This window comes from Petromyzon marinus, unplaced genomic scaffold, assembly GCF_048934315.1.
Source record: "Petromyzon marinus isolate PM22_M1 ecotype Great Lakes invasive population unplaced genomic scaffold, UKy_Petmar_22M1.pri1.0 PM_Scaffold_25, whole genome shotgun sequence".
NCBI classification, from domain to species: Eukaryota; Metazoa; Chordata; class Hyperoartia; order Petromyzontiformes; family Petromyzontidae; genus Petromyzon; species Petromyzon marinus.
This window is the reverse complement of record NW_027423224.1, coordinates 1103167-1127105: the sequence shown is the minus strand read 5'-3', so window position 1 is coordinate 1127105 and position 23939 is coordinate 1103167. Positions and strand designations below refer to the sequence as shown.

The window sequence follows — 23939 nt, the reverse complement described above, 5'->3', positions numbered from 1 at the left end:
GTTAACACCACCATCAATATCACCACCTCCACCACAACGATCACAATCAAAATTACAATCACAATACTCTTTGGTTCTTTCGGTAAAGTCACGTAGGTAGAAAAAAAATAATAGATCACGACGTTTCGGTCGCAACACAAGCAACCATCATCAGGTGAAAAAATATAGCGAGAAAGCTGCTGAAACACGAAGTTATATTGGCTTGAGATAAGCTCAGCCCAAGGGTAAGTGGGCGGGGCTAGAGGTAGAATTTGCATGTAAATACAACACCACATCGTGGAAAAGGAAAGAGAGACACAGACACCGAGGGACATCCACACACAGAGAGAGGCACACACAAAGAGACACACGAGAGACACATATAGAGAAAAACACACCGGCAGAGAGAGACACCCACACAGACAGATGCAGAGAGAGATAGACACAGAATTACATAATTGCCCATGAATTACTATGGTGTGACAATGCCAATTACCAATGTCAAAGGGAACATCAATGAATGGTAAATGTGGGGTAATATCCCCAGAAGAGTATGTGACTACATTAAAAAATAAAATAATCAGGCAATATAATATCACATGTGGGTTCAGTTTAAAGTTTACTTATGACAAATAATACTGAAATAATTGTGCTCCATAGATTATCTTAATGGTCAAGTTACATAACCATCACGGAATCACTTAAGCTGACCATTTAAAAAGACATTAATTGCAAGATGTTGAGCAAAGGAAATTGTTTGGAAGTTCATCTCACACCAAGTACATGTTACTATAAATCTAAATCTGCATAGTTCTCGATCAGCAAAGTCGCAAACATGTTTTACCACAAGCAAGGAGTTCGGTGTAAAGCTGTTAAGCAAATTAACCACTGCACACGGTTGTAAAGCTCTCTGCCTCAAAGACAGCACTCTACCAAGTGTCACGATGCAGCTGCACACGCCGCATGACAATAGGCGGAGTGAGTGAATCTAAGTAGACACTGACCCTGTCAAAGGGGATCCCATGTCTAGAGTATTTGTGGCTGGTGCTACACATTTCTAACGTGATTAGTCATTTAGCTGATCTATCATTTGTGGAAAGGTCGCTTGTGGAAAACAGCCACATAGCTCAGTGGGTCTCACCTGGTAAAATAAAAATAGTTTATAGAGTTCGTTCTGCTTCAACGCGTGTTTTCATAACGCCATTTGGATATGGCACGATGGATGTATTAGGGAACACGTTTTATAACGCGGATGCTAAGTGGATATAACGCGATTGAGTCAACAGAACCACGTCGCGCGAGTAGGAATGTGCAGTTGTACGGCTGCGTGGGCACAGCGTCACAGGAGGCATTGGGATGCTGCTGGATGCTTCCTGATGCTCCCAACGCGCCTCAGTCTTTGTTCAGCCGACACACGCATCTCACGCTGTTATCACGGACTGTGCTTTACCCTGTATTAGTCATTGTAACGAGGGAGTTTACACAACACGGTGTTATTCAGCAACGCAACTGCCGCGTTATAGAACACTGCAGTAAATATTGTCGCGGTGTGGAAGGAGCAATGAACGTCATCTTGTGGCATGGAAAGGCATCGCAGCCCTAGCGAGCAGCCAGAGACAAAGCCTGCACGCACGGCAAAGTTGTGATTGACCCGGGGACTATTAGCAAGTGACACGTATGGACTAATGGTTACTCTAAATGACGATGTTGACGTTCGTTATAACGTGCTACAAATATGCAAAACGCACATCGCATTAGCTCTGACAAATAGCGGACTTTTTTAAAGTTATCGTTTACAATGGTTAATTTGTATATCATGCCAAGTGAGTAATTTGCGTGTGGACCCTGACAGCGGCACTCAATGTCCAACTCTTGCGAATGCTCTCAGGGGATCTTTACCGTGCGCTGCGTTCACTCACTCAGCCCCAATCTCCCTGTCGTGAACTCACCACTCACCCACTCACTCACCTCACCCTTCAACTCACTCACCCTCCTCACCTATTAATTCTCCTCATTAACTCACTCACCCTGCAATCCACTCCCTCACCCCCCGCTCCATCACCCGGCACTCACCGCCTGTCCGTGACCACCTCTCCCGTGCCTACAACCACAAACACCACCACCACCTCTCCCGTGCCTACAACCACAAACACCACCTCTCCCGTGCCTACAACCACAAACACCACCACCACCTCTCCCGTGCCTACAACCACAAACACCACCACCTCTCCCGTGCCTACAACCACAAACACCACCACCACCACCTCCTGCTGCTGCTGTCGCGGTCTCCGCGTGGCGCCGCGGGTCCAGGGGGAGGCCTCGCGGCCCAAGAGCGGCGCCACGGCTCCCCCCCTCCCGCTCCTGGCCCCTCCCCCTCGTCCCTCCTGGCCCCTCCCCCTCGTCCTTCCTGGCCCCTCCCCCTCGTCCCTCCTGGCCCCTCCCCCTCGTCAATCCTCCTCCCGTTCGCGACGTGGAGTGAACTCAGCCCCGCCCCCCCCGCCCCCACCGCCCCCCCCCCTGCGCGGCCCCGCTGCCCATTGCAAGAATGGCGGGAAGCGGTCGCGGGGCCTACCGCGCGCCGCCTCTCGCGTGATTGGCTCGCTTCGCGTCACGTGGGGAAGGCGGAAGAAGAGTATGGGGGAGGAGCTGCGCGGTAAGGGGCGGGGCCGTGGAGTCACGTGGTGGGCAATGATTGCCAATAAGTGGGCAGGGATGGCTGTACGTCACATCCGGTAATATAGGACACGCCCCTTCGTGACGTGCCTCACACTTCTTTCCGTCCCACGTGCCGTCAACACGAGCTGAGCATGGCGCTGTTGACCGTTGGCGTTCCGCTCTTGGCCATGCTTGGGATGGAGATCTTCATTTATCTTCGTTTTAAGCTTTCCATCTCATACTTTTACCGCGAGACCACGACGCTGCAAACGGAGAGGATGGGCCTGCAGAATGTGGAGCTCTGTCAGAAGAACAAGACCATGGAAGTGGAGAAAGATGGTAAGCTACCATTTTCTTTGGTTCTTTCGGTAAAGTCACGTAAAATGAGAATAAAATAATAAATTGATAAAATAAAATAACACAATAATATTCTCACGACGTTTCGGCCACAACACAAGCGGCCTTCATCAGGTGAAGGGGACGAGACTGTCTGGAGGACAGCGCTGGAGTGAGAAAGCCACGCTGAGATCGCGATCTTTAAGCTGTGTGAGAAGAAACAAAGCGCCTTGACAAAGGAATTAACATAATTTAGCATTGAAATGGCTGAGTGATTAGCTTGTGACTGGTCACAGAAAAGGCTATGTTAAAGTTAAAGCATACACATCCGCAAAGGCACCCCTCGACAAAGGAATTAGCGTAGAATTTAGCATTGAAATAGCTGAGTGATTAGCTTGTAACTGGTCACAGAAATGGCTATGTTAAAGTCAGAGCATATACATTCACCGAGGCACCTAGTACAAATCAAACAGGAGAATTTAGCATTGAAATAACTAGGCGAATTTAGCATTGATATAACTGAGTGATTAGCTTGTGACTGGTCACAGAAATGGCTATGTTGAAGTTAAGGCCTACACATCTGAGCTATTCACAGTAACTGGGTATACAATATATAATGAATACTATATACTGAACCAATAAAAAACACAAAAATTTAAATTACCTCAATGTTATCAATAAACTCTATATTCTCCAATCAGCTAAGCTACCAACAATAAGTCGTTATATATCACAATGCTATATGGCGAAAAATGGGTGGATTCTTACCCTCAACTTTAGCACCACGGATAGCTACGGGTCCCGTTCAGACGGACGAGTTCATCGATGGTCGGAACAGAGGAGGGGGAGAGAGACAGCTGCGAGGCATTGTTATACTCCATGTTGTAAACCATACCATTAACCACGGTTAAGCTATCCGTGTTGCTAAAGTTGAGGGTAAGAATCCACCCATTTTTCGCCATATAGCATTGTGATATATAACGACTTATTGTTGGTAGCTTAGCTGATTGGAGAATATAGAGTTTATTGATAACATTGAGGTAATTTATAATTTAGTATTTTTTTTGGTTCATGATATAGTATTCATTATATATTGTATTGTATACCCAGTTACAGTGAATAGCTCAGATGTGTAGGCCTTAACTTCAACAGCCATTTCTGTGACCAGTCACAAGCTAATCACTCAGTTATTTCAATGCTAAATTCGCCTAGTTATTTCAATGCTAAATTCTCCTGTTTGATTTGTACTAGGTGCCTCGGTGAATGTATATGCTCTGACTTTAACATAGCTATTTCTGTGACCAGTTACAAGCTAATCATTCAGCTATTTCAATGCTAAATTCTATGCTAATTCCTTTGTCAAGGAGTGCCTCTGCGGATGTGTATACTTTAACTTAGCTATTTCAATGCTAAATTCTATGCTAATTCCTTTGTCAAGGGGTGCCTTTGCGGATGTGTATGCTTTAACTTTAATATAGCCTTTTCTGTGACCAGTCACAAGCTAATCACTCAGCCATTTCAATGCTAAATTAAATGCTAATTCCTTTGTCAGGCGCTTTGTTTCTTCTCACACAGCTTAAAGGTCGTGATCTCAGCGTGGCTTTCTCACTCCAGCGCTGTCCTCCAGACAGTCTCGTCCCCTTCACCTGATGAAGGCCGCTTGTGTTGTGGCCGAAACGTCGTGAGAATATTATTGTGTTATTTTATTTTATCAATTTATTATTTTATTCTCATTCTACGTGACTTTACCGAAAGAACCAAAGAAGATGAATCCTTGCAGTCACGAAAACTTTAAATCGAAATGTAAGCTACCATTCTTAGATGTTCTGTTTTAGAGGAGACCTGATGGCTCATTGGGGCATTCTGTCTACAGGAAACCCACCCACACAGATTCCTACTTGAAACCTGATTCCCACCACCACCCAGCCCAAAAGAATTCTCTCATCAAAACTTCATACCATAGGGCTCATTGCATTTCGGACCAACACCACCTGACCAGTGAATTAAAACATGTACACCTGGCCCTCAAAAGGAATGGTTACTCTGACCGTACCATCCGCCAAGCTGTTTCTCCCTCCATACAGAAACAACCACTTGATACTCCGGCCAAAACCATCACACTACCATATATAGCAGGCGTTACTAAAAAGATTTCCAAAATTCTAAACAAACACAAGATCCAGGTCCGGTTCAATACAGTACACAAAATTTGTGATCTGATCCCATCCGTGAAGGATGGCATTCCTGACTTACAGTACCCCGGGGTTTACAAATTGAGTTGTACCTGCGGTGATTGCTATATCGGGGAGACAAAGCGACATGTCTCTGACCGAATTCGCGAGCACAAATCAGATTTGAAACACAGCAAAACGAATTCTTTGCTGATCACTGTTACAACCATGTGGGTGATCACGATATAATTTTCTTCGATACCAAGGTTCTTTGCAAACCCACGGGTTTTTATCAGAGATTTGTTCACGAGGCAATTCAGATCTACAAACACAGACACAATTTCAACCGAGAAGTTGGTTTCAAATTAAGCAACCATTGGAAAGATGTTCTAAATCGAACTAAACATAAATTCATTTCTGTGGTACAGTATATTTTTCAAGTAGTGGTACCCCAAACTTTCGCAGCTCTCAGCTCCCCCCCCCCTCCCGCTCCTGGCCCCTCCCCCTCGTCCCTCCTGGCCCCTCCCCCTCGTCCCTCCTGGCCCCTCCCCCTCGTCCCTCCTCCCGACTCGCGACGTGGAGTGAACTCGCCCCCGCGCCCCGCGCCCCACCCTGAGCGGCCCCGCCGCCCATTGCAAGAATGGCGGGAAGCGGACGCGGGGCCGACCGCGCGCCGCCTCTCGCGTGATTGGCTCGCTTCGCGTCACGTGGGGAAGGCGGAAGAAGAGTATGGGGGAGGAGCTGTGTGGTTAGGGGCAGGGCCGTGGAGTCACGTGGTGGGCAATGATTGACAATAAGTGGGCAGAGATGGCTGGTACGTCATAGTGTACGTCACATCCGGTAATGACGTCACGATAAATAACAAGCCCCTTCGTGACGTGTCTCACACTTGCTTCTGTCCCGCGTGCCGTCAACTCGAATTGAGCATGGTGCTGCTGATCGTTGGCGTTCTGGTCTTGGCCATGCTTGGGATGGGGATCTTCATATATCTTCTTTTTACGCTTTCCATTTCAGACTTTGACCATGAGACCACGACGCTGTCTACGGAGAGGATGGGCCTGCAGAATGTGGAGCTCTGTCAGAAGAGCAAGATGCTCCGTCTGGAGCTACAGCATCAGCTGGAGGAGTTCATGGAGAACCGAGAGACTCTCCAGAGAGAGATCAGGAGCCTGGTTCAACAGCTTAAAGAGCGCCAGTTGGAGCTGGAGCCCACGAGAGTGCCTTGCAGGGAGAGCAAGTCTCTCCATGCGGATTTTCTCCGAGACTGCAATGCAGCACAGCGGCAAATGTCGCTGCGCTGTGAAAACGAAGATCTCCGGAGGTCGCTGCACGCCCACCTGAGGAAGTTGAACTTCCTGAATCCGCAGAGAGGGCAGGAACAGTTTAGGCTGCGCGGGAAGCTGGTGCGTCACGAGGACATGTGGCATGGGGAAAAGAGGCTGCAAGAAGAGAACCTGCATCTCCGTAGCCAGCTGAAAGAGCTAATATGGACCGTGTCTCAAATGTACAATGATGCCACCACCACCGACGCCACTTCCACCGCCGCTGCCACAGCTTCCACCACCGCAACCGTTTCCACCACCACTTCTGCCACCACCACCAAGCCCAAGAAGATGAAGAGATTTAGCCATTGGTTCCGAAAATTGCTGAAGTGCAAGTCGGCCATTTAAAATATTGGGGAAATTGTGAAAATGACACCACCCTAATTAAAACATTACTCAGAAAGACAAACATACCCCATAGAACATCAACAAAGTCATATATAAGACAAAATATCGTACATTTGCATGCAACACTCTAATAAATACTGTATTGTGAGCAAAACATAAAGTTACTTAAATGGAAAAAAAATCTGTTATTGTCACTTACCTTTAGTCCGGATGCCGGTCTGCTTGTCGGGAGGGGGCGTAATGAGTCCCTGCACACACGGGGGCGGTGGGAGGGGGGTGAACGTCCATACACACACACAACAGCGACAATCATCCGCTGTATAGCCTTACCAGAATGTTGGGGCAAGCGCCTGTGAAGCTCTGAATGGCACACGGGGTGAATGGCCAGCACCCCGCCCGGCTGCCTCTCTTTATCTCTCCATACACGAGACTCACAGGCGTACATGCGTCCGTGCACACACGCACAACAACAACGCAACAACCGTCGTTCACCCCTAAGTGGCGGTGACATCACCACAGCACTTGTGCCATGCTCGGTGCATTTTGAGACCACGTGAAGTGTCGAAGGCTGGCTGGCAGGAGGTCATGTAATAGACGCAGGTGCCATGGATTGACTTAGGAAGATGATGGGCAGATGCAACAGCCGTGCTCCCCACTGTGCCAACTTTATTTGTGTCAGTTGTTTGGCACTCTGCTCGTTGTTTTGAGCCTCGCTCCTCTGCCCTATGCTGTTGCTGGAGGGCAACTGCCTCCACCTTCCCAGCAGCGCCTTTCATGAACCTCCTCCACAGAAGCCGATCGTGACACTGCTGATACCAGTCATCAATAAGTCCAATCAGCTCCACATCCTTCTGCACCACATCAGTCCATCTCTTCTCTACCCCGTACCACGCCCATTTAGCACCATCTATCCAGCCAAATTGAAGCTGCTTGGGGATGCCGTGACTGCATACGGACTGCATGACACAATCAACGCAGCCTCGCTTGCTGGAGGAGCCCACAGATGGGCATTTGTCCAGATATTCTAGGAATCTGTGAGCTTACAAAGTCCAGTCTGGTTAAACCCTGAATAGATCGTGGGCAAGCTAACCTTAATGTTCCTTTCGAGAGAGATAAGGGAGGGTATAACTGGCCGAGAAGACATGAAGATTTTTATGGAGTGACATGCCAGGTAGCTTCCACACTGTTGAGCAGCTGATGAAAATATAATGCTGCTCGAATTATTTTAAATGAGACCTCGGCTCCCAAAACGGACTTGATCATCAGCACACTGCCCACTCCACTCTCTCCTCAGGTGCCCCAAATACATGAGGAATTGAGGAAGGGAGCATTTTTATGATGTAAAATACCCAGGGAGGTGATTTGTTTTCGTGGGGCTGATGGTAACGGCCCATATTTTAGTAGCATGCTTCATGTTTAGCTGTAGTGTCTCCAACTTCTCCTCAGAGTGGGCAGTAATCACCAGATCATCCGCATTCATAATATGGTTTAACAATAGAGAGCTATACCATGACCGGCTCAGGCATCGATCAGCCTCCCATTATATCTATACCAGATAAATTCTACTGGTACATCCATGGAAATCGTCTCAAACTACGTAGTCAAAGAAAATGTTCAGTCGTGTAGGGGCCAGAGGACATCCATGTCGCACATTACTCACACATTCTATCATCCCTTAGCTCCATTACGTCGATTTTTCATGAGACAGCAGTTGTCTTTCTATTGTTTATATATGCTTTATCGAAAGAAAAAAATAGTATATTTGCTTTAATTACTGTAACTCTGTGTTTTATTTAGCTTTGGTAATTTGGGTGATCCAGGTCTCTCTTGCAAATGAGACTCATCCTGGTCGCTTTAGTTCTCGCCTTGTTCAACTCAATTAACTGGTACTCACTCCATTATGAACTCACCCAACTCCTTAAATCTATGACTCACGTAAATACTCCCTCTCTCTCCTCATGAGTCATATATTTACCTGATCACACAATCACCCGATCATTCACTGTCAACCTCACTCACGCACTTTTTCATGCTCTCAAGAATGACCCACCCATTCTATCACTACAATAATCATCATCCCCTTCCCTCATTGACCCACTGGTAAAATTAAAATACTCGACAGCAACAACACGTGCGATTGTACTCAGGCTTACACTCACATGTGTAAAGAAGCTCCTTTGCAGGTTCCATTTGATAGATGATTTATTTCACGATGACGTATTTACAATGCAAGAGTACGACTCACACGAACCTTCCCCCGTACAGTAACCTGTACCTGTTTCAACCCATCTCCACTGCCCCCACTATAAACTTTGCCATCCAAGAGAAGTGAAGTAGAAGACAATAGAGTCTGCTGAGAGAATCTACCGGGGAAAACTGCTGGAAGTTACCAGGGCGTGGCCGTGCGGGTATATAAGGGGGAGCGTGGCCCACAAATGGGGTGATGCCTTGGGACTGAAGAACAACTGCAGGTGGACGACATCGGGGCCGACTGTTGGAAACCAACATGGTGGAAACCATCAAGAAAGACTGTTCGAGATTAATCTACTCTATTAGAAACCACCGGGACTGCAGATAGTCATAGCCTTGTGCAGCGTGTGAGTCGCACTCTCACCTTGTAAATATGTTATCGTCGGGAATAAATCATCTAGAAAATGAAACCTGCGAAGGAGCTTCTTTACACATGTAAGAATGCAGGACATGCTTTATCAGCAGGCTGTTGTTTTTGTCTACAACAGACCTATGCACGCATCCTGAAAATGGCATTTGATTAGGATTGTCACCTTCAACCCATTCTGAAATCGTCCAACTACCAAAACCCTTGTCTGCATTATACCTAAAACTTGACCAACGTGGCAATGTTATTTTCTCATTTTATTGACAGTAAACAAAAAACATGGCATAGTTTTTAATTTCCCTGTTAACTTGTACATACGAGTGGAACGGTGGCACAATGGTTTGTGCATTGCACTATGAATCAGGCCACTTGAGTTTGATTCTCGGTTATAGTTAACATCAAACAAACTGGCCATGAGCCTTTTCGTTATCAACCCACGTTGAGAAGCATGATGGCGTATGGTGAAACAATCTCCATGACTGATCCCGTATGGGAAGACTTCACCCATGACAATGGTTATACATTTATTATTGTTTTTGTTGTATATTACCACCAAAGGAGTAACTTCATACCTGTTAGCCAGCCTATATATACTCATAGATAAACTTTCGCCTAAACACCACCATTGGGATGAAGCTGACTTGGTATCTTCCATACTCTTTGGTTCTTTCGGTAAAGTCACGTAGGTATAAAATAAAATAAATCACGACGTTTCGGGTGCAACACAAGCGTCCGTCATGAGATGGCAAAGCATGATCTGCTGTTGAGGTAGAATGTTTAAAAGAGTTTGAAATGGGTGTAGCCCAAGGGCCATAAATAAGTGGGCGGGGCTAGTGATGTTAATGTGAGAAATTAGCATGTAAATGTAATAACGGAGAGCGGCCTCCTCGTAGAGGGCATCAAAGTGGCTATGTTAATGTGAGAGATTAGCATGTTAAAGTAATATCGAAGAGTGGTGGAATCCAAAGGCATGAGAGTGCAATCCAAAGGACATGTGAGCATGAGAGATCTAAGAGAGAGGCATAGAGAGAGACACAAAGAGTCGGAAATAACAGCTGATATAGGCAGGTAGGATGGAAATATCAGAGTCATAAAGAAGGAACACCACTCTGTGCTATCGTCTCCACCAAAGAGTATGAATCCCTGCATTCATGAAAGCTTTAATTTAAGATTATTCCAGCAGACTTTACCGTCTTGTACCTCGAACCTTCCCTCGTACGGTACCATGCACCTGTTTCCACCCATCTCCACTGACACCACTATAACTTTTGCCATGTACAGTACCCTACATCACCCTCTTCTGCCCATAAAAATATCTGTCCCGGCTAAAACTCTAATTTAACAGGTCCCTGCAGGGTGGGCTGGTAGGAACATTGGAATTTTGCGCAATTTTATTTTTACACCCCAATAGCACGAGATTTCACTTCGTTAAAGTATTGAAAGGGGACGGACGGACGGACGGACGCATTAATCTATTGCAAGCTGGTACACTCATCTATTGCAGGCTGGTACACTCAGTTTACAACTTCGTTCCTACCAGTAATAGGGAACTCTATGTGGCAATCAATGGGATCGCACACGGGATTCAATGATGTGGGCATGGAGTACAAAACATTTAACCTCTGGGTTAATGCTTAACATAGGCGCTTGAATCAAAGGGGGGAAGACATTACAACCCAACTTGACCATTCAGTATCATCACCAAACTCTTACGTGGGCTGCCCTATTGAAGGTGTACATTCTTAGGCAAACAATACGCAACATCATTAGCCCTACATTTACAACAAGCCATCAATATGTACTGTAGGTGTGGTCGAGCAGCACATTCGACCCGGTGACACTCCTCGGCACCTCTCGAAATTAGTCCGTCGGCCTCCCTCATCGTGGCCATCTTCATTCCGGTCGATCCTGAGAGGAGAGTGCGGGGGCACTATTTCTGTGAGGAGGATGCTCCCCTCCCTGGCATTCGTCATGACGCCCCTGGACACGGCCTTTTTGAGCCTGAACGATCCCTTGTGACGTCAGTTCTCTATATGGTTTAGGCCTTTAGGGCGACTCGGATTAACCACCCATCTCTGGCGTCCCATTTGGATGCGAACACTTTGCGGGCAGAGGATTTTAACAATTCCACTGGGCTTTGCAATGGATGGTGTAGTTTGGCGGATTTTCTAACCCGGACCTCAGGACAGTGTAACCAGGCCCGATCAACCTGTTCAAAGGGTACAGGCGTCTCCGTTCTTTTCCGCAACCGTTTGTTTGCTATTTGCGATCTGCCTGACTCTGCTATCGCGGCTTCACGAGCTTCACATAGCTTTTTTAGTGGCAGTCTGAGGGAGGTTGGCGACGACACAACTTTATCAGGGAAAGCCACCAGTTGGTCCTCAATAGGTGGCTCAGGGTCTCTCCCCTACATCCAAACGAAGGGGAAGAGCCCGGCCGATGCATGTGGCACTCTACAATATGCCCCTAGGACCCCTGGGATGTGCAAGTCCCAGTCCATCTGATCACCATTTACAACATGGCACAACATTGCGGACAGCGTGCGGTTAAGCCTATCTACTTGTCCATCACACTGCAGGTGGTACGGTGGCGTTCGAATTTTCTTAGTACCCACGATATTACAAACCTCTCGCAACAGGTTAGTAGAAAAATTCTGACCCTGGCCTGTTAGACGTTTCTCAGTGGGGCCCTTGTCCAATACATAGCCATGGAGAAAGGCTTCTGCTATTATTGCAGCCGTTTGGTCATGTATTGGCCATGCAACGAGCCAGTGTGTGCAATACTCCATCCCCTCGAGCAAATATATATTTTTTAATCCTTGCTGTTTTAGGAAATGCACCCAGGATATCCAACGTTACTAGTTCGTTTACCCTCACCACTGCGATCGACTGCAGTGGAGGCTGTATAGGATGGGGAGCAGGTTTCCTTTTTGCACACTCCTGACAATGATTACCCGCTCGCGTACATCTTTTGACATCACTGGCCAAAAATATCGAGCCTGCAGTGTGAGCAATGTGTTTCGGTGGACCAAGTGCATTTGTTGTTTGGCGTGCACTTCTAGTAGCAACTGTTTTGCAAGGGTTTTTGCACCACTAGGCAACAACGCTGCATCTTCATGTCCCACCTCATCAGGAGACCTCGCCATGGGATGAATGGCTCCCCCTTTTGACCAGTTTGAGCACATTCAGCTGCCTGTGCAGCCAATGACTATAATTTCATCCTATTTTTGCAATCGGATTCATTCGGTCCTTATCAGCCCAAGATCATGATCTGCGGGTGGTACATCATTTTCTATCGTTGCTGTGTTTATTGACATCACCTGTCTCGGCGAGTCAGGGAGGGTCGGTTTACACCATGCTGCTCCTGTCGCTGCTGCTACGACCGATCTCACTAACTTTTTCCACTTATCCCGAGATGTTGGCCCAATTTTCCCTGTTGTTTCACTCCAGGTCGATGTGATCGAGTGGTGTGCTAGTGATGTTGGTGATGAGGGTTTTGGAAATGAGGTGCACGTGTGATCTGGCTGGGTGTACAGGCGACACCCCTGGGTGTTTCTTGGTTGTCTCGGGATGACTTCCCCTCGGCAACCGCTCGCGATGTGGCCCGGCCTCCCGCAGTTGTAGCAATATATCACCGCATGGTCCTGGATTCCTCCGTGGTTGTGCCATGGTCGCTGATGCTGTAGTTAACACCTTGAATCGTTGAACCCCTGGATGGCAACAGCCATCTCTTTCAAGGTTGCCTGCAGATCACCCTCCATGCTGGGCATTGCGGCGGTCCCTGTTGTTGCTGTCCCTGTTGGCTCCGTTGGTCCTCCTGCTCCTCCATTCTCCATCACCCTTGTCACATGGGCTGCTACTTCACATGGTGCCCTGGGATCTGTGTGTGCCCAGAGGCATTTAGCAAACTACATTGAAGTTTGCTCCCTCTCTGGCACAATCGGCAATGTAATGCCACTTTGATAGAGAAGAGTTTGTAGCCGCTCCACCACTAGCACGTTTCAGGTTGTCATGTCCATCGTTGAAAATGCCACATCTGCAACCGCTTGCAAGGTACTTCTATAAGCCATCAGTGGCTCGCTCTCTCCTCTTCTCCAGGCCGAACATTGCTGCCTTGTGCTGGACGCAGGACAGAAAACATCGGCCATCCCTTGACAACCGTGTTGGGTTGTGGCAGGTTGATTTTCCGGGATCATAAAGAAGGCCAATAGTGCTCTGTCATCCAACACCGTAGGAAGCAATCGTAGCACTTCGTCGTCAATCAATCGGCTGACTCTGACAGCTGCTTCAAATCTTTTGATGAATGCAATCCAATCGCCTCCCGTATTTTTCTGCATGGTGGTTAAGGTCTGTTGAACAGCTTCTAGTTGTGGTTGAGTCATTTGATTGGTTCCTGCCTGCTGCTCGACGGGGGGAAGCGATGGCTGCTGCCCTATGGCACTTTCTCCTCGCCATTGCGGTCCATGGTGGAGATTGATCTGGCTTAAGCCGTGCACTACCTGTTCTTTCCTTTTCTCTTTTCTTCATCATCGAAATTATCAGTCGATCCACCACTGAGGTAAGGTGGTCCAACCTGTCCAACAGCTGCCGCCAATTTTCTTTGTTCGGCGATGCTGGTTCTTGGGTCTTTAGCGGAGCATCCACTTCCATCGGGAACTTGGCTGCCAACGGGGTCCGGCTCTCACTCGCGCCATTTGCCGAGTCTCAAAAACCCGGAGCACTTAGGGTTGATGACTCGTCCTCTGCAGGAGCTCTTCGGCGGGTCTTCCTTCTTGAACTTGTAGACTGTATCCCACCACTGCCACCAGAAGCTTCTTTGCAGGTTCCATTTTTGAGAAGAGAGTGCAACTCACACGCTTCACAAGGGTATGACTATCTGCAGCCCCAGTGTTTTCCACTACATTCATCTCGAACAGTCTTTCTTAATGGTTTCCACCATGTAGATATCCAACAGTCGGCCCCTATGTCATCCACCTGCAGTCGTCCTTCAGTCTCCGAGCTAGCGCCCCAATTGCGGGCCTCGCTCTCCCTTTTCTACCCACTCAGCCTCGCCCTGGCAGCTTCCAGCAGTTTCCCTGGTACATTCTTCCAGCAGACTCAACCGTCTTCTACTTCCTTTCTCTTAAATGGCAAAGGTTATAGTGGTGTCAGTGTTGATGGGTGGAAACAGATGCAGGGTACTGTACGAGGGAAGGTTCATGTGAGTCGTACTTTTGCGTTGTAAATACGTTATCGTGAAATAAATCATCTAGAAAAGCTAACGTGCGAAGGAGCTTCTTTAAACACGTGAGTGTTAGACTGCGTATTTCCATTTTACCAGTGGGTCAATGAGGGAAGCGGATGGTGAGTAAGGCAGTGAGTGATGGGATGAGTAGGTCATTGGTGAGATTGTGAAACAGTGCATGAGTGATGTTGGCACAGTGAATGATCAGGTGATTGCCTAGGTTATCAGGTCAATATATGACTCATGAGGAAGGAGAGGACGTATTTATGTGAGTCATAAAGTAAGGGAAGTGGGTGAGTTCATAATGGAGTGAGTAATTAGTAATTTATTTAGTTAAAACAGGCGAGAACTAAAGAGACTAGGATGATTCTCATTTGCAAGAGAGACCTGGATCACCAAAATAACAAAAGCTAAATAAAAACAGAGTTACTGTAATGAAAAGCATATATAAACAATAGAAAAACAACTGCTGTGTCTCATGGGAAATCGATATAATGGAGTTAAGGGATGATAGAATATGTGAGTAATGTGCGACATGGATGTCCTCTGGCCCCAACACGACTTAACATATTTCGTTGACTACTTAGTAATGAGACGATTTCCATGGATGTACCAGTAGAATTTAAATCTGGTATAGATATAATGGGAGGCTGATCGATGCACGAGTCCGGTCATGGTATGGCTCTCTATTGTTAAACCATTTTATGAATGCGGATGATCTGGTGATTACTGCCCACTCTAAGGAGGAGTTGGAGACACTCCATCTAAACACGGAACATGCTACTAAAATATGGGCCGTTACCATCAGCCCCACAAAAACAAATCACCTCCCTGGGTATTTTACATCATCAAAATGCTCCCCTCCCTCAATTCCCCATGTATTTTGAGGCAGTTGTGGAGACAGTGGAGATATTTCCGTACTTGGGCAGTGTGCTCATGACCAACTCTGTTTTGGGAGCCGAGGTCTCACTTCGATTCATTCGAGCAGCATTATATTTTCATCAGCTGCATAACATTGTATGGAAGCTACCTGATCTGTTACTCCATACAAACCTTCATGTCTTCTGGACCACAGTTATGCCTTCCCTTATTTCTCTCTATAGGATTATCTGCAATGATTTGAAACATTCGGTCTATAGCCTGCCTACGATCTATCCAGGGTTTAACCAGACTGGACTGTGTGAGGAGGCCAAAATTTCCTGAAATATCTGGACAAAGGCTCATCAGTGGGCCCTTCCGACAAGTCAGGCTCCATTGGCTGGGTCATGAAGTCTATTTGCACTGTCACCGCATCCCCAAGCAGCTTCAATTTGGGCGGATAGATCATGCTAAACAGGCGCGGCATGGGCTACAGAAGAGATGGACTGATGTGGTACAGAAGGATGTGGAGCTGATTGAACTTGCTGATGACTGGTAGCAGCAGTGTCGCGATAGGCCTATGTGGAGGAGGTTCATGAAAGACTCTACTGGGGAGGTGGAGGCAGTTGCCCTCCAGCAATAGCGTAGGGCAGCGGAGCGACACTCATAACAATGAGCAGAGCGCTTATACGACTGAAACACTGAAAGTTGGCACAGTGGGGAGCACAGCTTTTGCATCTGCCCGTCATCACCTTAAGTCAACCCATGGTACCTGTGTCTATTCATGACTTCCTGCCAGCCAGCCTTCGACACTTCAAGTGACCTCAAAATGCACCAAGCACCGCACAAGCGCTGTGGTGATGTTACTGCCACTTAAGGGCAAACGGCGATTATTGTCTTGTTGTTGTGCGTGTGTGGACGGACGCATATACCCTTGTGAGTGTGTGTGTGGAGAGAGATAGTGCAATGGTGAACACTGTCTACCATCCCACCGATCCCAGTTCGATTCCCACTCACGACCAACACCTTTAACGATTATATTAATGGTTGCTGGGCTTTCCGTCGATCGACTCAGCCTCAAATAAGTGCCTGGTGTGGTGTGTAAATATCACCACTGGGGAGACAAAGGCAGCCGGGCGTGGTGCTGTCCACGCACCCCCTCGTGCGACATTCCAGCCTTCATAGGCGCTGCTGGCTAACAGCACTTGCCCCAACATTCTGGTTAGGCTATTCGGGGGATGACTGTCGCTGTTGTGTGTTTGTGTGCTTGCGGGCGTTCACCCCCAACCCCCCCGTGTGCAGTTATGGGGACTCATTATGCCCCCTCCCGACAAACGGGCCCACATCCAGACTCAAGGTAAGTGACAATAAAAACATTTTTTTTTCTATTTACGTAACTTTATTTTTTGTTTACCATACAGTATTTATTACAGTATTATTTGCAAATGTATAATATTCCGTGTTATGACTTTAACAATGCTTCCAATTTTTTGTTAAACCGTAATACATTTTACAACACTTCCAGTATGTGAATTTAAATACAGTACACTATTTTATTCAGACTTATGAACTGTTCGACTTACTAACGATTCTCTGTAATGGAATCCAAAAGTTGTACTATTCATTAACAACACCTCCCATTGGTATGGTTGACTACATGTGATGCAAAATAAGTTAAACATAGATAAATATATATTGTACAACACTTTCCCCAACAGTGTGTTGAGGCTACATGGGGGACCTTTGTGTTTGTGCTTGTGATTGTATTGTGGAGGCCTTCTTAGGTGCTGCTCCTTGCTAATAGCAACTTGCCCAAATAGTCTCTTGATTCTATACGGGGAACGTTTGTCTTTGTGAATAATGTTTTAATTGGGGCAGTGTCATTTTCAAAATTGCCCCAATGTTTTTAAATGGTCGACTTGCGTTTCAGCCATTTTCGGACCCAATTAATACATCTCTTCATTTCTTGAGCTTGGTGGCGGCAGCTGTGGCAGCGGCGGTGGCAGTGGCGTTGGTGGTGGTGGCATCTTTGTAAATTTGAGAATTGGCGCATTTCAGCTCTTTCAGCTGTCTACTGAGATGCCGGCACTCTTTGCGCATCTTCTCTTCGCCGTGCCACTTTTCCTCGTGACGCGCCAGCTTCCCGCGCAGCCTAAACTGCTTCTGCCCTCTCTGTGGATTCAGGAAGTTCAACTCCCTCAGGTGGATGCGCAGCGACCTACGGAGACCTTCCTTTTTACAGCGCAGCGACATTTGCCGCTGTGCTGCATTGCAGTCTCGGAGAAAATCCGCACGGAGAGACGCACGCTCGCAGCAAGGCACTCTCGTGGACTCCAGCTCCAACTGGTGCTCTTTAAGCTGTTGAACCAGGCCCCTGTTCTCTCTCTGGAGAGTCTCTCGGTTATCCATTAACTCCTCCTGCTGCTGCTGTAGCTTCAGATGGGTCGTCTTGTTCTTCTGACAGAGCTCCACATTCTGCTGGCCCATCATCTCCCTTTGCAGCGTCGTGGTCTCGCGGTGAAAGTCTGAGATGGAAAGCGTAAAACGAAGATAAATGAAGATCCCCATCCCAAGCAGGGCCAAGAGCAGAACGCCAACGATCAGCAGCGCCATGCTCAGCTCGTGTTGACGGCACGCGGGACAGAGGCAAGTGTGATGCACGTCACGAAGGGGCGTTATTTATACTAACGTCTATACCGGATGTGACGTACACTATGACGTAACAGTCATCCCTGCCCACTTATTGTCAATCATTGCCAACCACGTGACTCCACGGCCCCGCCCCTAACCGCGCAGCTCCTCCCCCATACTCTTCTTCCGCCTGCCCCACGTGACGCGAAGCGAGCCAATCACGCGAGAGGCGGCGCACGGTCGGCCCCGCGACCGCTTCCCGCCATTCTTGCAATGGGCGGTGGGGGGGCGAGATCACTCCACGTCGCGAGCGGGAGGAGGAGGGACTAGGGGGAGGGGCCAGGAGGGACGAGGGGGAGGGGCCAGGCGGGACGAGGGGGAGGGGCCAGGAGGGACGAGGGGGAGGGGCCAGGAGAGACGAGGGGGAGGGGCCAGGAGGAACGAGGGGGAGGGGCCAGGAGGGACGAGGGGGAGGGGCCAGGAGGGACGAGGGGGAGGGGCCAGGAGGGACGAGGGGGAGGGGCCAGGAGGGACGAGGGGGAGGGGCCAGGAGCGGGAGGGGGGGAGCCGTGGCGCCGCTCTTGGGCCGCGAGGCCTCCCCCTGGGCCCGCGGCGCCACGCGGAGACCGCGACAGCAGCAGCAGGAGGAGGTGGTGGTGGTGTTTGTGGTTGTAAGCACGGGAGAGGTGGTGGTGGTGTTTGTGGTTGTAGGCACGGGAGAGGTGGTGGTGGTGTTTGTGGTTGTAGGCACGGGAGAGGTGGTGGTGGTGTTTGTGGTTGTAGGCACGGGAGAGGTGGTGGTGGTGTTTGTGGTTGTAGGCACGGGAGAGGTGGTGGTGGTGTTTGTGGTTGTAGGCACGGGAGAGGTGGTGGTGGTGTTTGTGGTTGTAGGCACGGGAGAGGTGGTGGTGGTGTTTGTGGTTGTAGGCACGGGAGAGGTGGTGGTGGTGTTTGTGGTTGTAGGCACGGGAGAGGTGGTCACGAACAGGCGGTGAGTGCCGGGTGATGGAGGGGGGGGTGAGGGAGTGGATTGCAGGGTGAGTGAGTTAATGAGGAGAATTAATAGGTGAGGAGGGTGAGTGAGTTGAAGGGTGAGGTGACTGAGTGGGTGAGTGGTGAGTTCACGACAGGGAGATTGGGGCTGAGTGAGTGAACGCAGCGCACGGTAAAGATCCCCTGAGAGCATTCGCAAGAGTTGGACATTGAGTGCCGCTGTCAGGGTCCACACGCAAATTACTCACTTGGCATGATATACAAATTAACCATTGTAAACGATAACTTTAAAAAAGTCCGCTATTTGTCAGAGCTAATGCGATGTGCGTTTTGCATATTTGTAGCACGTTATAACCATCGTCAACATCGTCATTTAGAGTAACCATTAGTCCATACGTGTCACTTGCTAATAGTCCCCGGGTCAATCACAACTTTGCCGTGCGTGCAGGCTTTGTCTCTGGCTGCTCGCTAGGGCTGCGATGCCTTTCCATGCCACAAGATGACGTTCATTGCTCCTTCCACACCGCGACAATATTTACTGCAGTGTTCTATAACGCGGCAGTTGCGTTGCTGAATAACACCGCGTTGTGTAAACTCCCTCGTTACAATGACTAATACAGGGTAAAGCACAGTCCGTGATAACAGCGTGAGATGCGTGTGTCGGCTGAACAAAGACTGAGGCGCGTGGGGAGCATCAGGAAGCATCCAGCAGCATCCCAATGCCTCGTGTGACGCTGTGCCCAGGCAGCCGTACAACCGCACATTCCTACTCGCGCGACGTGGTTCTGTTGACTCAATCGCGTTATATCCATTTAGCATCCGCGTTATAAAACGTGTTCCCTATTACATCCATCGTGCCATATCCAAATGGCGTTATGAAAACACGCGTTGAGGCAGAACGAACTCTATAAACTATTTTTATTTTACCAGGTGAGACCCACTGAGCTATGTGGCTGTTTTCCAGAAGCGACCTGTCCACAAATGATAGATCAGCTAAATGGCTAATCACATAGAAATGTGTAGCACCAGCCACAAATACTCTAGAGTCTAGACATGGGATCCCCTTTGACAGGGTCAGTGTCTCCTTAGATTCTCTCACTCCGCCTATTGTCATGCGGCGTGTGCAGCTGCGTCGTGACACTTGGTAGAGTGCTGTCTTTGAGGCAGAGAACTTTAAAACCGTGTGCAGTGGTTAATTTGCTTAACAGCTTTACACCGAACTCCTTGCTTGTGGTAAAACATGTTTGCGACTTTGCTGATCGAGAACTATGCAGATTTAGATTTATAGTAACATGTACTTGGTGTGAGATGAACTTCCAAACAATTTCCTTTGCTCAACATCTTGGAATTAATGTCTTTTTAAATTGTCAGCTTAAGTGATTCCGTGATGTTTATGTAACTTGACCATTAAGATTATCTATGGAGCACAATTATTTCAGGATTATTTTTCATAAGTAAACTTTAAACTGAACCCATATGTGATATTATATTGCCTGATTATTTTAATTTTTAATGTAGTCTACATGCTCTTCTGGGGATATTACCCCACATTTACCATTCATTGATGTTCCCTTTGACATTGGTAATTGACATTGTCACACCATAGTAATTCATGGGCAATTATGTAATTCTCTCTGTGTCTATCTCTCTCTGCATCTGTCTGTGTGGGTGTCTCTCTCTGCCGGTGTGTTTTTCTCTATATGCGTCTCTCGTGTGTCTCTTTGTGTGTGCCTCTCTCTGTGTGTGGATGTCTCTCGGTGTCTGTGTCTCTCTTTCCTTTTCCACGATGTAGTGTTGTATTTACATGCAAATTCTACCTCTAGCCCCGCCCACTTACCCTTGGGCTGAGCTTATCTCAAGCCAATATAACTTCGTGTTTCAGCAGCTTTCTCGCAATATTTTTTCACCTGATGATGGTTGCTTGTGTTTCGATCGAAACGTCGTGATCTATTATTTTTTTCTACCTACGTGACTTTACCGAAAGAACCAAAGAGTATTGTGATTTTAATTTCGATAATGATCGTTGTGGTGGAGGTGGTGATATTGATGGTGGTGTTAACGATAGCGGTGATTTTGGTGGTTGTAATGGTGGTATTGATGGTGGTAATGGTGGTTGACTATTACCCCTCTCGTGTCCTTCCACCACCAGTTCTAAGAATCTGCTGGTGTCTGTGCTGGAGGTGGACGTCTGGATATCTGTGCGGTCTGGAGCGGTGGACAATAGACTCCTGCAGCTCAACCAGGTGGACGCACTGGGCAGGGAGCAAGATGGTGGTGGCCTTAGAGACCCACTTACTCCCACAGAGAGCCATAGACTCACTCAGAGAGAGCACTCACACAGAGAGCCAAAGTCTCACTGACACAGAGCCATAGACTCACTCACATGGAGACACATAGACTCACTCAAACAGAGAACCATTGATTAACCCACACAGAGAACCACAGAGTCACTCGCACAGACTCACACAGAGAGACATAGACTCACTCACGTAGAGGACTATATGCAGTACATCCTCGTCTTTTATGTAATGTGTTTCGCTTAGCGCACACCACACCCACTATAACTCGAGTAGCACATGACGGACTGCTCTTATGAGTGGTGTGGGTGTTGGCAGCGTTGTTCTGTATTGCTGGGAGCTGATGCTGTACCAGTGCGCACTGTGTTACGTGGCGTGTCATCCTCATCCTCAGCCTTTGTTCCAGCATCTGTGTGTAGTGTCATCTCACTCACTCCCTTATAGTTTTCACTCATCATATCTCCCTTTCATGTCCTTTGTATGTATATTGATGAATGTAACACAATTTTTAATTATTATTTGGCTGCTATAAATTTCCACGTCATAAGCTACTTCATTCATCTATCATTTGTGGCCAGTTCGCTTCTGAAATAGAAGCTAATAGCTTAGAGGGCTTTACTAGGTAAGATAAAAATAGTTTATTTTTATGTTTTTTGTGATTTGCTTACCTTTCCTATACTTTTCACTTCGATTGTGTTTTTGCATCGTTTGTTCTTGTAACTTTCTGTACCACCCCAACTGGAAATCTGTGAAAAGGGCTTTTTAGATTCCTCCAGTATAAATAAAGATTATAATATAGATCTTCTACATATACACAACACATTTAAAATAAACATAGAAAACAGTGTACTGTACTCTCAATTAAAAATAATAATAAAAGTTACATTGTGCTAAAACGGAGCCTCCCCCTTTACCGTTTTTCCTTGTAGAAAAGTTTTCTGCTTGACGTAAAATAGCTTTAAGCAGCAATTTTCGACAACGCAACCCCCGCGTTAAGCAAGGATATGTTGTACTCACTTACACAGAGAGACATAGACTCAAACTTGATTTGGCACTTTCGTGACTGCAGGAATTACTCTTTGGTTATTTCGGTAAAGTCACGTAGACATAGACTCGCACAGAAAGCCATAAACTCACTCGAACAGAGAGACTTGGAGTCAATCACACAGAGCCATCGACTCATTCAAACACAGATGATGATAACAGATACCCATGAACTCACATTGAGACCCATGGACTCACACTGAGACCAGTAAACTTACCAGACCCGTAGACTCACAGAGATGCATAGACTTACAGAGAGGTATAGACTTACACAGAGACCCATAGACTTACAGAGAGGTAAAGACTTACACAGAGACCCATAGACTGGTGAGCGAAATTTGAACTCGGATCACCAGATTTGTAGCACAGCACATTCGCCGATACACTACCGTTCACCTTACACACTCACACACGCACTCAGATGCTCACTCATTCACGCAACCAGACGCTCACTTACACATTCAATCAATCACTCACACACTCGCATTTTATTGCATGTAGCAATATCTTCAGGAGCTAAATGTCAATTATTGAGGTCTGTTAAGATAAGCGAGTGTGTGGGTGTGTGGATGACATAGCAATAGTGGGTGAGTAGGTGAGTGAAGAGGTGAGCTCAGTAGCATGTTGCAGGTCTCCCCCAGGACAAGGCGGGTCATATTTAGGGTGTGTAACATGTTGATTGACTGGGTTGAGTGTTGCGTGTTTGTGAGCGAGTAGGTGAGCTCACTCGAATGTCGCAGGTCTCGCCCAGCGTTTTCCAATCAAAGAATAAACAGATGAATGAGTGGTGGGATTTTTGTTATTGTTTTCAGGTGAGCAGCACCATGTTAACACAAATATCTGTATTACACCTTCATCCATGTAATAGCTGTGTCCATCTTACACCTCCATTTTCTTAGAAGCCTCTGGATTTGACATAGGGCATCTTTTTCTGTGTGTGTGTGTCTGTGTGACCCAGTCCTGGACCTTCCCTCGGTCGACTCACCCGCTAAAGAGTACCTGGTGCAGTGTCTTTAATAAACATCAGCAATTGGGAGAGACAAAGGTGGTCGCGTGCATGGTGTTGGCCACATCACATCCCCACAACGGATTTTGGCGAACCATCGAACAAAGACAGTCGCTGCATCGCACTTTCAGAAGCGCTTCTGCGGCCATCTCGAACGCTCTTCCTTCTGATATTAGAAGCCACTGGAGCTGTGCACTTTTACATCTAGATTGAAAACTCATTTCTTTAGAACTACTTTTTGTGCTTACTTTGTTGCCCTTCCCCTGCACCTCCGATTAGCACGGTTGGCTACGTACCGTGCAAAAGAAGTTCAACATACAAAATACATACCACCCCCTCGTGTGTTCCACAGCACAAGGCTCCACAACTTGCCCTAACATGTCTATTGAGGCCACTTTGGTGACCTGTGTGTGTGTGCATAATTAATTATCATTATTTTATTAAATGGCCTTCATCAAC

The 23939-nt window shown here is 47.4% G+C and overlaps 1 protein-coding gene and 1 long non-coding RNA gene across 2 annotated transcripts; both read left to right on the top strand.

The window, feature by feature from the left end:
• The first annotated feature begins 2760 nt into the window (after positions 1–2760).
• Positions 2761–9471, top strand: LOC142923029 (uncharacterized). Its single transcript, XM_076063961.1, has 2 exons — positions 2761–2973; positions 6156–9471. The coding sequence occupies exons 1-2, from the start codon at positions 2787–2789 to the stop codon at positions 6809–6811; spliced, it is 843 nt and encodes a 280-aa protein (XP_075920076.1). The 5' UTR covers positions 2761–2786; the 3' UTR covers positions 6812–9471.
• An 11808-nt stretch (positions 9472–21279) lies between these two features.
• On the top strand, positions 21280–23518 carry LOC142923021 (uncharacterized). Its single transcript, XR_012940476.1, has 2 exons — positions 21280–21376; positions 23433–23518. It is a non-coding gene; the product is annotated as an uncharacterized LOC142923021 (long non-coding RNA).
• The last annotated feature ends 421 nt before the right edge of the window (positions 23519–23939 follow it).